This window comes from Opisthorchis viverrini (genome assembly GCF_000715545.1).
Source record: "Opisthorchis viverrini unplaced genomic scaffold opera_v5_23, whole genome shotgun sequence".
In the NCBI taxonomy this organism is placed as follows: Eukaryota; Metazoa; Platyhelminthes; class Trematoda; order Opisthorchiida; family Opisthorchiidae; genus Opisthorchis; species Opisthorchis viverrini.
Window position 1 is genome coordinate 86,660 of NW_008751679.1, and position 13,196 is coordinate 99,855.

General features: G+C 42.2%; 1 protein-coding gene across 1 annotated transcript in view; it reads left to right on the plus strand.

Annotated features, from left to right (window-relative positions):
• T265_02003 (hypothetical protein) overlaps positions 1-12,329 on the plus strand; it is a gene marked incomplete at both ends in the record, with an annotated part of 28,213 nt that extends 15,884 nt beyond the window's left edge. The window contains one exon of the mRNA XM_009166151.1: positions 11,988-12,329. Coding sequence (XP_009164415.1) covers positions 11,988-12,136 — 149 coding nt within the window. The remainder of the gene's footprint in view (positions 1-11,987) is intronic.
• Positions 12,330-13,196: the final 867 nt, after the last annotated feature.

Genomic DNA, 13,196 nt, shown 5'->3' on the forward strand with positions numbered 1-13,196 from the left:
CAAAGTATGTAGTGCACAGCTGGCAGCGATATTCCTGTTATTTTGGTCAAACGCACTATAAATCAGCTGCAGGGATGATTCGTTGTACTGCGCTCTGTAGTTGATGGTTTGTTCGGTTTTATAGATATTCCCCTCTGAATTCTAAGTGGATGCACTCGCTTCTTTGGAATCCCAAAAGGGTTCCGTACTACATGGCTGTTTTTTCTATACTATCAGTGTCTACTCCACATCTGATGTGCTGACAGCAAGTGACTGAATAAGATGTCGAAACTTCAGTAGTCCTGTCGAACTGTTGGTTTGTTTCGGCGCTTGTTCCAACCATTTACTTATGTGTGCGCTACGGCATGATGCGACAGTTGGACGCATCTGGTCTTGTAAACTGTCGTCCAGGAAAATGAACCTAACTAGAGCAAGATTCATGCGGAGCGGTTCGGCCTGCACTGTTCAGCGTTTGTGCTCCTGTTTGCTGATCCCACTCACATCATAAGGTCGTGCTGGTACATTCGGTCATTGTCCAAACCGGGTTGGACGAGTCTCTCTATACCTTTGGGGTAAATGTTGAACCAGACGAAGAGAGTACTTGGTCGTCTTGAAGTTTTGGTTTTATATCGACGGAGCTTTTTATGATTTCATAAATCAAACTTGAGACAGCTGGTATTGAGCTGAATACCACTTTTACAGCCAGTTTTACCACCGTGGATGTTCAGTGGGGTTAACGAGTGATAAAACTGACTATGCGATAACAAAGACGCGATGGGGTTTTTAACTCATACGGCTCTATTTGTCGTTTTTTCAACGGAGAGGTCAATCAGCTTCTTTGCAGATATTATACCCATATAGGACGTAGGCACATCAACCACGGTCGGTTCGATTTCACGAGTGTAAGTGACAAGTTGCGCTGCGCGGAACAACAGAGATTGGCCATGACCTTCCACTAAAAATGACGGGAGTCTCTCCTAGATAAACCCGAAATTTCGTGCACGATAGACCCCTGCATCTATTCGAGGGATTTGACAGTAGACGACGATTTTACATCCAGTGAACTGATATAACTAGTCGTAGTAGCTGAGGTTTTTTTCCTCCGAACTTTTTGGAAGCCTGATTCCTACTTTGAAGTTTGACCAAAAATTGATAACTCTTAGATGTTTTATATCGCGTTTATCTTTCGCGCATCAGTCTGAGTTGACGAACGTGTAAAAATTGAGTCCACTCGGCCCAGTCCTGCAGTTTAGGTTGCTAATTATCAGTCTTGGGGTGTTGATACAAAGGACGTCTTGAAGCCTAATATATACATCCTGATACCCCAGCGAAATTTCTGATACTTTCAATTTATCATACGATAATATCCGAACAAGGACCCCATCCTATTTTGAGGATGGAGAGACACTGGGTGTGTCCATGTAGTGTACATGCTTCGACTAATTTCTGGGTTACATTTATTCAGCATCACTACTTCATATAGTCTCGAAGGTTCCTACCCTCTGATTAGGCGCAACTCGTATTCGGTCATTGCAAACATTACTAAACATTACGAGTTTCACTCCCTCGAGAATTTTTCGAAGGGTAGAAAACATAGCCTTTCTGCAGGCTTAAGTGACTTATTTTCGGCCAGCTATCACAGCTTTAGGAAAGCCTTCATTTTACATTATATTAGTTGTATTTCTCGGAGGGAAAACTGCACCGAAAATGCACACTGGCCCCGTCACATTGTAGGTCACCAAGTCGTTGCCAAATTACCGGAGTACGTAGATAAAACGAAAAACAAATCATGTTTGGTGAACATGGATCCCACTGAAAGCCATTTTTGTTAAACCGAGCTTTCAATCCTCGGTACCGATAGTACGACATGACCAATTGATTTTCAAGGGCAGCGCTACCGCTTGGATAGGTGAATATCAGAAGGGCACATATAGGCAGGGATTAGGTATGAAATGCACTGACAAAATGCAAAAGCGACGAATTCCTACCTTCAAACATCAAAACCTCACCTGCCTAGCCATATTAGGCGAAAGAATGATGTTCGGAACACAGTGACATTGTGTGTCGTTCCCATACATTCGTCCACCAGTTTGCTTTGGCATGGCGGGGAAAGATGTAATTAGGTTCCTGGTAGAATCTGATGACACTCTTTTGTCCTTAGATTCAGTACTGTGATCGTTGTGAGGGGAAATGACAAAGGTTGCTCCAAAGATTTATCTCCTAGATGATACCCAATAGCCCCTAAAAATTTAACGCGATAGATTCCCGTTGTATTATACATACTACATCCGTACGCTATATCAACAAACCAACAAACAGTTGCAAGCTGTTGACGTTCACTTTTCCGTGAATAAATGAAGGGAATGGTACTTTTGGCCAGATTGCACATTTCCCTCCGTTACTGCATCGAGGTTCATCGACACTCCGGAGCAAGATTTCTCCCACTGTGTCAGAATATGTGGTTTTGCTGCCAAGAGGCTGCTTCACTAGGTGAAGTCCATTTTCCTGAAAGAAGTACATTACTGAACATTAAGGAGTACTAAATGGGTTACACCGGATGTTGTACCCAAATAAGAACGCGTTTAACCCCAGGTCACGAGAAATGTAACTCAAGCGGACAGCACTATTTGTCACCGAACAGGGGGAACACCGTTCAAGTAGAACTTAATGTTGACGGAAACTCTACCTGATGAGCCCCAAGAAGGGCAAAACCAGTCATGGGCTGTCGGAGAGTTTTTCGCAACCTTGTGAATAGTTTCTTTTATGAAGAAGGAGAAATCAGTTGCATTTACGTCCCATCTAGTACCACAGAACCTGTTAAGGCACCTCGCAAACGGTCAGATAGGAACTCACCATAGACTGTAGATGAAATTCTTCGGCCATTTGCGCGTGATGGGCAAGTCTTGTGTAAACTTTGCATCACATGTCAGGGCCAGAACGTATGGGTGGCGCACTAACGTATAACGCACCAGCGAGTAGAAGACACCGGGAAGTCTTACTTTTTTCTTAATTCTATTAACAGCTAATTGTAAAGCCCCAGCACACAGAGCACTGCCGATCTTCAGTAAAATCTCAAATCTCACTTTATGCTCTGTCTGGTATTCGGGGTGTTCAATTGCGACAAGTATATGAAGACTAATCGAACTTGGTAAACTCAATAATGAGGCAAAGCTGGAGCTACACATTCTCGAGAAGAATATTATGAACAGAGTTAGTCGAATCTTGTTTGAATCCCTAAACCTTATTAACATAGTAGGAGAATGAGTTATATAAATATGGAACGAGTTTTGGTGTGGCAGGTGTAGGGGGCTTAAGTGTTTTTGTACTCTTAAAAGGATAATCAAATTTCGAAAGATTCCCGAATTTTTAAGGCCTTCGCGTGTACCACCTCCAGTCTGTCTAAGGAATTTATCCTGGAAGTCAGCACTCTCCACTTTGTTTTGGGTCAGCCGTAACAAAAAACACAAATCAGGTTTATCTTCGTGCTGCAAGCTGAGGGATGGAAGTCCATTTTCAAAATAGTATTCGGCCATGCGCGGTTAATCAATACATGAATCAGTCACGTGCACACGGAAATTATCAAGAATAACGGTTATATTTTTCTCATAGAACCTTATGTACTGTTAGCTACTATGTACCGAAGGGTCCCCCTGTCGTCGTCAGACAAGCTTTGAATCTATCACGCAGTCGGTAGGTGAGATTTGTTCATAAATATTCTGGAGCTCGACAATGGAACAGGTAGCTCCTCATTCTTTGCTATCCTCTCAAATGTCAGTTGTATTGACGATTGCTTTCAAAGACAAGCAATCCTCCCCGACCCCTTCCTAATCTATCATCCACTTTGAAGCAGTCACACGTGATGTTTGCATTCAGAATTTTACTCACAGTCCAATTAGGCACAAGTGACTTCAGGTTACCAGTTTTGCCACAGGCCGTGTTTTTAATAAACACAGCAAAACAGCTTTACAGCACTTTGCTCGAAGTGGACGGAAGAACAGCTGAGGTGAAAAAACCCATACAACAACTAAGTGAGGTGCGGTAGACGCCTGTTCACACCACACAAACCGAGCATAAAACACCCCCTATTATTGGTTACACAACATGTGAGCAAAAGGTGTTGACAACAAGGAAACCACATGGCTTTGGAGCGACGCAAGAGCAAATTGATTTCATCCAGTTAGGCATATCGCTTTCCTGTTGTCTGCTGCGCCAAAACAAGTGGTCTAACCATAGAAAACAGTAAACAACTAAATGTTTTGCTGCCTAACTTTTGGGTGGCACCAATCTACCAAAGCTCACTTAAGGGAAATAAAGGTTTGTCACCAGTACTGTAGAAAATTAGTTTGGTGACGAATTTAGGCCAGCTGCCTCAGCCTTCCGCTTTGAGAAAACTATATTCATTTTTACGGAGAGTTCAACTTATTAACAGATGAACTTTCAAGTAAAATTATTTTGTATGACAGTGATCGTAACTGGCGGGTGAAAATTCAGCACAAAAATGTGTACCCCCCACCCCTTAAACGCTCTACAAAGGCGTCTCTCGTGAGTAACAGTTAAGTACGTAGTCACTTCGGCAGAAACTGATTCCCCCAGCGAGTTTATGGTAAATCTGCCTCGGTGACGAGAAGAGCTAGAATACATAGGATGTATTATCCGAAAAAATCTCTGCTTCGTTCTGCTTAACTAGAAATATAGGAAGTTCATTATCCGGCAAACATTTTCCATAACTGACCCTTCGGCCAGGTTGTTCTTCTCCAAATTCTCAAGTGAGACTAAAGCAAATTATGGAAATACGGGTGCTCGTCCCAAAATTTATAATGGGGAATTCATAAAAGCCAGGTGTGTTAAGGAATCATTACTCTGCTAACGGCCTTACTTTCTAATAAACCAAAACAGGTACAACGGGTTGTTAATGAGGGGATTGTTGGTAACAGATGTTGTATAAATGACTTTGTTCTGTTCACTCAAACGGTTTCTATTTTCCCACAGAAGTGACATCAACGATGCGCAGCAAATTAGCGTCGCGCCGTTGTCTGACGCTACGTCGGTTTGTGGACGTTGAGCTATGTTGAACTCATGTCTACATAGGCTTGTTTCCTCGGGGAAACCTTTACTGATAACTGTTGGTTCAGATGATCGCCACTTGTTGGTTAGCTAGTTGGTTAATTCTCTGATCGGTCGATATTCAGAAGAGATGTGGGCTTAACTTCTCTGAATCTCACATGTTCCCTCTGGTCCCGTCGGCCATAATTGCTCACACAAACCAATGTCCACTCAGTCTGCACTGTAGGCTCTCCCTTGGGTGCGTTACGTTGGTTCTGGCTTGGAAGTCGAAACCTGACTCAACTAATTCATCATAAACTTTCACTTTGATAATAAACCGCGACTAACTTTCCACATTATGACCACAAATCTATCACACGGCAACCAAATCGCTCCTCCGTAGAGGACAAATTTTCCCATGTTCTGTTTCCGGTAGTATCATCACATCGAGATTTCATATTGGTGCCAAGGTTTTTGTTGCTATCATAGTAAACATGTTTAGCTGAGATGCGGAGGGAATCTATGAATCCATATCACTGACCTTAAAGTCGGCTAGATGTGGAGATAAGTTTTGTTGGATACCACAGAAATGAACACCTCCATACAAACGTAACCAAAAAATCACCTGCAGGAACGTTTAGAAATCTAGTGCGATCGAGCTTTTCCTTTCATCACCTGGATTCCCTGAATCAAAGCAATACTTACTGATGAGTCTGAACCTGACTGTGTTTCGGCGATAATCTGCACTCTCCATACAAGTGTAACGGTGTATGCTACTGATGAGACTTTTGAGTAGTCTGTGGTCGTGTCGAAGCTCCACTCCGCGTCTAATGGAAGGTGAAGTTTACTGTAGAACTGGTGTAACCGCTTTGCAATGTTTGTCTACAGTTTTGTAATAGTCCCTGAATATCAATGAAAAATCAAGAAGAGGAGGGAGGAAGTGCAGTTTTTAAAAGCTATGTGCATATGAGATGTTTACATTCCTGTCCAATAGTTTGTAACTGTTTAGCTACTGTTCGCTAACAAATGATTTGACGGAGAAGGGTTCTCTTTGCACTAGTAGGCTGAATGTTCTTAAACTGATTTCCAGTCCCACTTTTCTGAGTTGTTCAAGTTCAAAAAACCGCACCGGATTCGAATCCAGCAATAACCGTCCCGAATGTTCCGGAAAACTAGGTTAGTAATGGGAAAGTTACTAGGATATTGAGTTGCAACTTGGAGTGCAACAATGTGAAATTTTCTGCAAAAAAGTGCGCAGGAAAAAGCATACGACGTAACTTTTGAAGGGCGATTTGTTCACATATACACGGAATATATTTCTTCACATGAAGCTGTATTTTAAATTCCACGAGTCTCGTACCGACTTGCTGCTATCATCTGATCCCACCACATCAAAATGAACCTCGAATTTTGTCCCACATCCGCTGAATCTATGGTGCTTTTTGGTAATTCTCCGGGTAGTCACGCTTCAGACTCTCCAGGTCGGAAGACAATGAAGCGAATGTGGCAGCGTGAATGTTTCATCATCCATTTTGTAGGCAGGTATTACAGAAACTGTGTTCCACTGTGAACACGACATCCGGTTTTGAGACAAGGTTAGCACAACACAGGTTCAGCATTTGAGTGACCGAGAAAAAATTGGACTAGATATCATTACATGTTTCATAATAGAATCGACGGGAAGGTTCACTTGCACTTGCGTGTATCTAACAATCTTCGTCCGCGGGCCTCTTTCAAGTAGTTTCTTACTACTAACCCTGAGAGACTAACTGAACTGGTATTTAGCCTCACTGGCTGCACAACTCTGTACGGCGTACTGCTCCGTATATGTATAGGTTGATTTTATGTAACGCATTCTCACTCGAATGCCAAAAGTTCCGTTAAGTGATGCTAGAGCTGCAGAGTAAATTGAGCGCTATATCTGCTAGTTCCGCACCCACTGTCAACTGAATGATATCTTGTTGGTAGTGTGGGGAGATTTGGGAACTTTTAGTGGAGACTTTGTCCGGTAAGTGAAGCCAGTCTAATCTGAAGAGCCGAGAAAGATGGGTGGTGCTATATTCTGTGCAAGTCCGAGTTAGTCACACTGCTGATCAGCCGCTCGTGGCCGCTCGAACTAATTAATGGGTTCAAGACTCTCCGGATTTTCTTGAGATACACACTACTGATGATTCCCATTAAGGATGAAATAGCAGTATAATGCCTCTTGGCTTTGTAGAATAGTTTGGCTTCACTTACAGAATGAAAGATATCCTATGAGTTACGTGACCCCATACCCGAAGAATAGTCCAGCCGCACCATTCCAGTAAGTCGTGTACCGGTTACTATATTTCTCCGTGTTGTCGGTAATTAGTCATCACTGTGCCATGACAATGGAGTATATTTCTGTAATTTATGCGGAATGCGGTCATCAATCGCACGAGACTCGAATCATTGTTTTACCCTTGTGTATGTGCTACCTTACTCTAAGAACACGATTCCTAAACATAAAGCACTGCACTGTTTGTTGCCAAGGCTTCTATAATCCTGTTGAAAACCATAGGTCCGTTTTATATAGCCGACAGTGAAATTTCGACTGTTTTTCGATTAATTCTGGTCAATCTCTTTTGAAGTGTTAGATCGGTAGCTAATGCAAATGGAATTAGTCGTAGGCTTTCACTAAGAATTCCACGTTTCTTCCATACACTTCCGAACTCAGAAGTGCACTTGCCTCCAACTACGTGATATGAAATGTACCTACGCATTAAAGGTAGGTTACTCATCCCCCGGGGACATTCGGTATGTTTCAACATGAAACAAGAACCATACTCATGTTTTCCAGACTGCCTTCAGTTGGAATTTCTCCGTATTGTAAGAAGGAAGTCAAATTTATTCGAAATGCCCTAAGGGTAACTGAAACCGGGTTATCTCGTGACAAACAATGTGACAAAATCGCTCACACTAAGTTCTTATCAAATGCAAATCAGAAAAAAGCAAAACACTTAGTCCCGTTAGAGGGACAAGAAAACTACTGCCACTTGAACAGTCAGTTAGGTACGACTAAATTCCCATCAGGTCCCTGTTTTACGCGTTTAGTCCTCTCAGATGAAAGGCATCTCTTCTGAAGCGGAAACACTAACCCGAGGAAATACCTCTTTAATATCCCAGACTGCCTCGTAGATGGAGAGTAATATGTTATTTTTTCCATTTCGATCAATAAATATGCAGTGGTTTCATTCTAATTCATCATTCATCATTCATTCACCCCAACGGTTTTGCAACAAAGAACAATAAATCGGGGCTACAGGGTGCTTATTAGGCTTGCGAAGGGAACAGTTTGAATTTGGTTTCTAAAGATTGATGCAGTAAAGCTCTAATTCTTGATAAATCAGTTGAAGAAGTAGTCTTTATTCAAGAAATACACTCATTTGCAAATGAATTTGGTTTTCACGAGAGACTCAACTGAATCTCTCGTTTATGCTATTCTACAACTAAATGTGCTGCGAAACCGGTCGTGGGCTGTCGAAGAGTTTTCAGCAACCTTGTGAGTAGTTTCCTTTATGAAAATATACTGCGATATCTCGAACATCGTGCCAACTGAATCATGAGGCGGCCTGTGTGCAGCACATTCAGCTGGAGGACATCATAAACGAGAGATTCAATTGAGTCTCCCGTGAAAACCAAATTGATTTACAAATGAATGTATTTCTCAAAAACAGTGCAATCTGAGTTCAAGTAAATTCATACGGTTGACGGAAACTCGGGACTGCACCTACCTGATGAGCCCCAAGAAGAGCAAAACCGGTCGTGGGCTGTCGACGGAATTTCAGCAACCTTGTGAGTAGCTTCCTTTATGAAAGCATTCTATCTTCTTTCAGAGGGGTTTGGTTAACAATCGGTGGATTTTTTGCTGGGCAACGTTTCGCTTTTGTTTTTGTATCCACCTATTTCTTCCTAGATTCACTTCTCCCTGTGAAAGGATTGCAGCGATACCTAGTTTACCTATCAAAAGGATGCCTCCGAAGTTTGCACTACCTTAAGACAAGATACATCCTGTAGCGATAGAGACTTTTTGGGTGGATACTGAAATTACGACAGCTCAGTAAGGTTCTCGTCTACATGTTAGCATTGGAAGCGTAATTATTCAGTTCTGAACCGTTAATATGAAAGATTACCTTAAGAGACTTTGTGTTGCACTTTCGGTTCGAAATGTATTCAACTGCCACAGGACCAGTGAACTGTTTCTGATTTCCAAGGAAGATCTTTGAGTAGTGAAAAACTGGCTAGGTGCAGTAAATGGTGTCTATTACGAAGAGGGCGATATTTTCTTCCGATGTATTCAAAGTACAGTGATATTACTCGATTTACTTCGCCGCTAATTCTCAACTTTTCGATTAGGCTGTAAACTCGAAAATTCCCGCGCATATTCTTTCTTCTCAGCTTGTGTACAACTATTTCATGTGCATCTGTGCGTTAATATGGCGCTTTATGTGAGACGCTGCGCAGATTTGATGAAACGGAATGTTACTAAAATGCTGCTTGACAAATATTTGGATCGGCAATGAGCTATGTTACGCCTAACTCAAAAACTAGTTTATCCACCCGAATAGACAAGTTTGATTTTAGACGTAACACACTATTTACGGGGTTGCTGAAAACTCTTCGACAGCCCAAGACGGGTTTGAGCCTTGTTGAGCTCATCAGGTAGGTACCGTCTTTGAGTTTCCATCAACCTCAGTCCCTTTTGAACCCGAATTGGACAGATCCCAACAAATAATCTCATTTGCACACAAGTCTGGTTTTGACAGGAGGCCTAACTCAATCAAACTGGATCCGAATACCATATAAAAAGGGACTCAGCTGAGATCAGTGGAATCACATGTCGAAACCGAATTCACTGTAAACTGTTTCTCCTGCGGCCGGCTAGTTACTATGAGGGATGGAGAAAAACTAAAAAACATGGGAAATACGATCACACAGGTGGCCGGATACGATACGGTTGGACTTCACAGCTCTTCACGACTGAATTTTTCCAAACAAACCCTGTCTGGCACCATTATAAGCGGGATCCAAGAGCTCGATAGAAACAGAACGATATCGGAAGGATGAGGGGCTTCGTTACAGTTCACGTTGTAAAGAAGGAAGGTATCGAGAAGGCTGCAAAACAAAGACATTTTTCTTATTTAAACATCCAGGAGAAGCCACTGGGACGCTCATTTTGTCTCTAACAGATTTTTGCGACGGATTTCAAACAGCGGAAACGCTGATATTTGCGTCTGGATGAGACCTAGTAATGCTTGTTATACAAGGAGCTCATAACTGTCGTCACTATGTACTAAAAACGACAATTTTTAATAAGATCACTACAGAGACGAAGTTGAGGTACCTGACAACATGTGAGCACTCGAACTTGGTGCGATTGGTAGCTGCCCGGCCGTATTATTATTTTTGATCATACTAGATGTAGCGGCCATCAGACCTCGCGATGCTATTATTTGACAACATGAATGGTGATTTCTCGTCACGAAGCTGAAAGTGAGAGACATTTTTTATTTGGGAGATTACTCAGGTTCTACCAATAGCGGGTAGTCTCTTTCATTTGGTTCATTTTGTGAACCACAACAGGCGCTTATTAGCCGCACAATGCTCTCAGGTGCGAACTCTCTAAGTATGAAGTACCAATCTTTAGCTGAAATGTTGTATTTTGCTGCATATGTGCTCAAGCCAAAAACCATCGCAATCCACCCACATATTTTTGCAGCTCACTAAATTTCATTGTCCACTGGGGCAATCATACCTCTGGCGAAAAAGTCTAGTTGAATAATTTCACAGCATCGCTGAGACCCCGGAATGCCTAAGTGGGGCTCAAAATTTTGGACTGGCACTCTTAGCTCAACTACTCGATTGCTTTAATTCATCAGGGGCACGTCATAGCTGTCGAAATTTCAATTCCATTGTGCCAATACTGAAAGAAACCACAGCATCTTATCTTCGATCCAGTTCGAAGACGACCAGAGAGGCCACTCACTCGAAGCATACCTAAATTATTCTCGCCGGAACTATGGGGTTTTTGAAGATGTGAATTTTACAGGAAGTTAGTCCAATTCGTTCGCAACTTTCGATGATATATCGCTCATGACATTTTGTTTAGGTGAGCGAAATTTCAGGGCCCTAAACCGTTGGCATTTTGTTACCGGTTTGCGAGAGATAAAGCATGAAACTGCAGTTTTGAATATTTTGGTATCCCACATTGTCCTTTACAAATGAGTTATCATCCGAAGAACGTCCACTGCACATTCCACCCAGAAGAATGCGTGAATAACATTTGCATGCGTAACCCCAAGGTTACAAATTAGATGAGTTTCTTCGGTGAACTTCGGCACAACACTGTTTTTTTCGGAAAGCAAACCTCCCGTTCACTACAGTGTTCCACAAAAATTCCAATCGGTTTCACAGAGCCTCTATGCAAGGCAACCAGGAGCCTTCCAAATACGCATTCCGCGCTCATAGTGAACTTCGAGTTCGTTTAAACATCTAACGAAACTGCGGGTTTAAGAGTTCGAATATATACCATCAGATGCTAAAAGGTTTTGTTGAGGATTCCTTCCTTCAAAATACGGTTTTAGGTAAATTTAGGATGTACGTCTAACGCGCGGCGCTAGAGAGACTACTGTTCCTCATTCCTTAAATGAAGAATTTCCGCAGGTCAACGTATTTTGGACAAATCAGTAAGTTTCTTCTGAGGTGAGCCGGGCTCCCACAGAGACTAAACTTTGACGTAGTTGTTTACTTTCTTCCACTGTTATTGAAACAAAGGCAATCTATCTGAATGAGTCAATGGATTTCGGTGAATATGTTTGACAACGCGGTAAAACGTGACACCTACGATCCATTCACATATTTACGACAACAGGTTAGTTCATTTCGATGTTCACGGCTCGTAGAATTCAATCGTTTTTGCTTCCCCGTTCACTTTTGTGTTTCAGCCATTGTTATTTCCGTCACCACGGGCCAAGAGCAGTCAAGCAAAGTGCTCCGCGCTTCCCTGAAGACATCTCAGGACCGGGTGGCGCAACTTGAACAGATATTGAGAGAGAACTTCATATCGTTTCCAGAACAACCGGATGCGAATTAGGTCAAGTGACCGTGTAACCACATGGACTGTCGATTGTTTTCTTTGATTCATCAAGAAAGAAATACGAATTTTGCCACATTGTAGATGTTATAAGAACGCGTACACCCATTATTTGGGTACGAAAATGTGGTTTTTAGTGTTCAGACCTGTGCTATTTTCCATTGAGTTCCTTTAAAAAATATACTACTACTTCACTCTCTTTTGCCAGTAGAAACGTTTTGCCCAAGCTAATTCCCGTTGCGAGCTTGCACTTTAAGTATGCCTCTCAGCTGTAGTTCACCTGTGAAGGTACTGCAGACTGCGTAGTGAATTGATCGCTAAGATTCCCGGGAGTTGATACAACGCAAGTTGCTCATTCATATAGTGCTCTACATATGGACCCATTTCTTCACTTTCAATAAAGTCTGATTTAAAGGAAATACCCGACAAAATTGTTTTTATACCCCAATGAGGCAATTAACTAAAGCACCATCATTAGGGAATAATGTAAATTTTCTGGACACTTTTTCATTCGGTAACCGAACAGTAAATCTTCTGAGCTGGCTCCCTGCCCTTCTATGGTGGCAAACTAAGAATTCGTTTTGGATGCATGGATTTTTGAGACGGTACATCTCATCAACGTACATATCTAGGAAAGCAGACAATTCCAAAGTGTTTAGGGATTGAGAACGAAGAAGGTAGCGAACACAGCTTGTTTTCTGTGATTGTTCATCTTGGCTAATACATCACAAATTTATATAGTAGCAGAGATCACGTGAAAAAGGTTAAGATCGGGGCTACATACACTTTAGAGAAATAGAAATCAAAGGAATGCGGGTTATATGAGGGAAAGGTCAATGGGTCACGGAATCAGGTAAGTGACGTCAATGTCGGACGGACTTGTGGGACCGGATGTTTCGTAGGCCAGTTCAAGTTCAGAGGTCTCACAAGTTTCTTCTGGATGCAAAGTTGCGGATCCAGCAGTCGGATTCCAATTGCTTTCTGCGATCGTAGTAGTTTGGATCATACCAGTCGTGATAGTTTCAGAGGTATATGGTGTATGATGGTGAAGGCTTGCTTC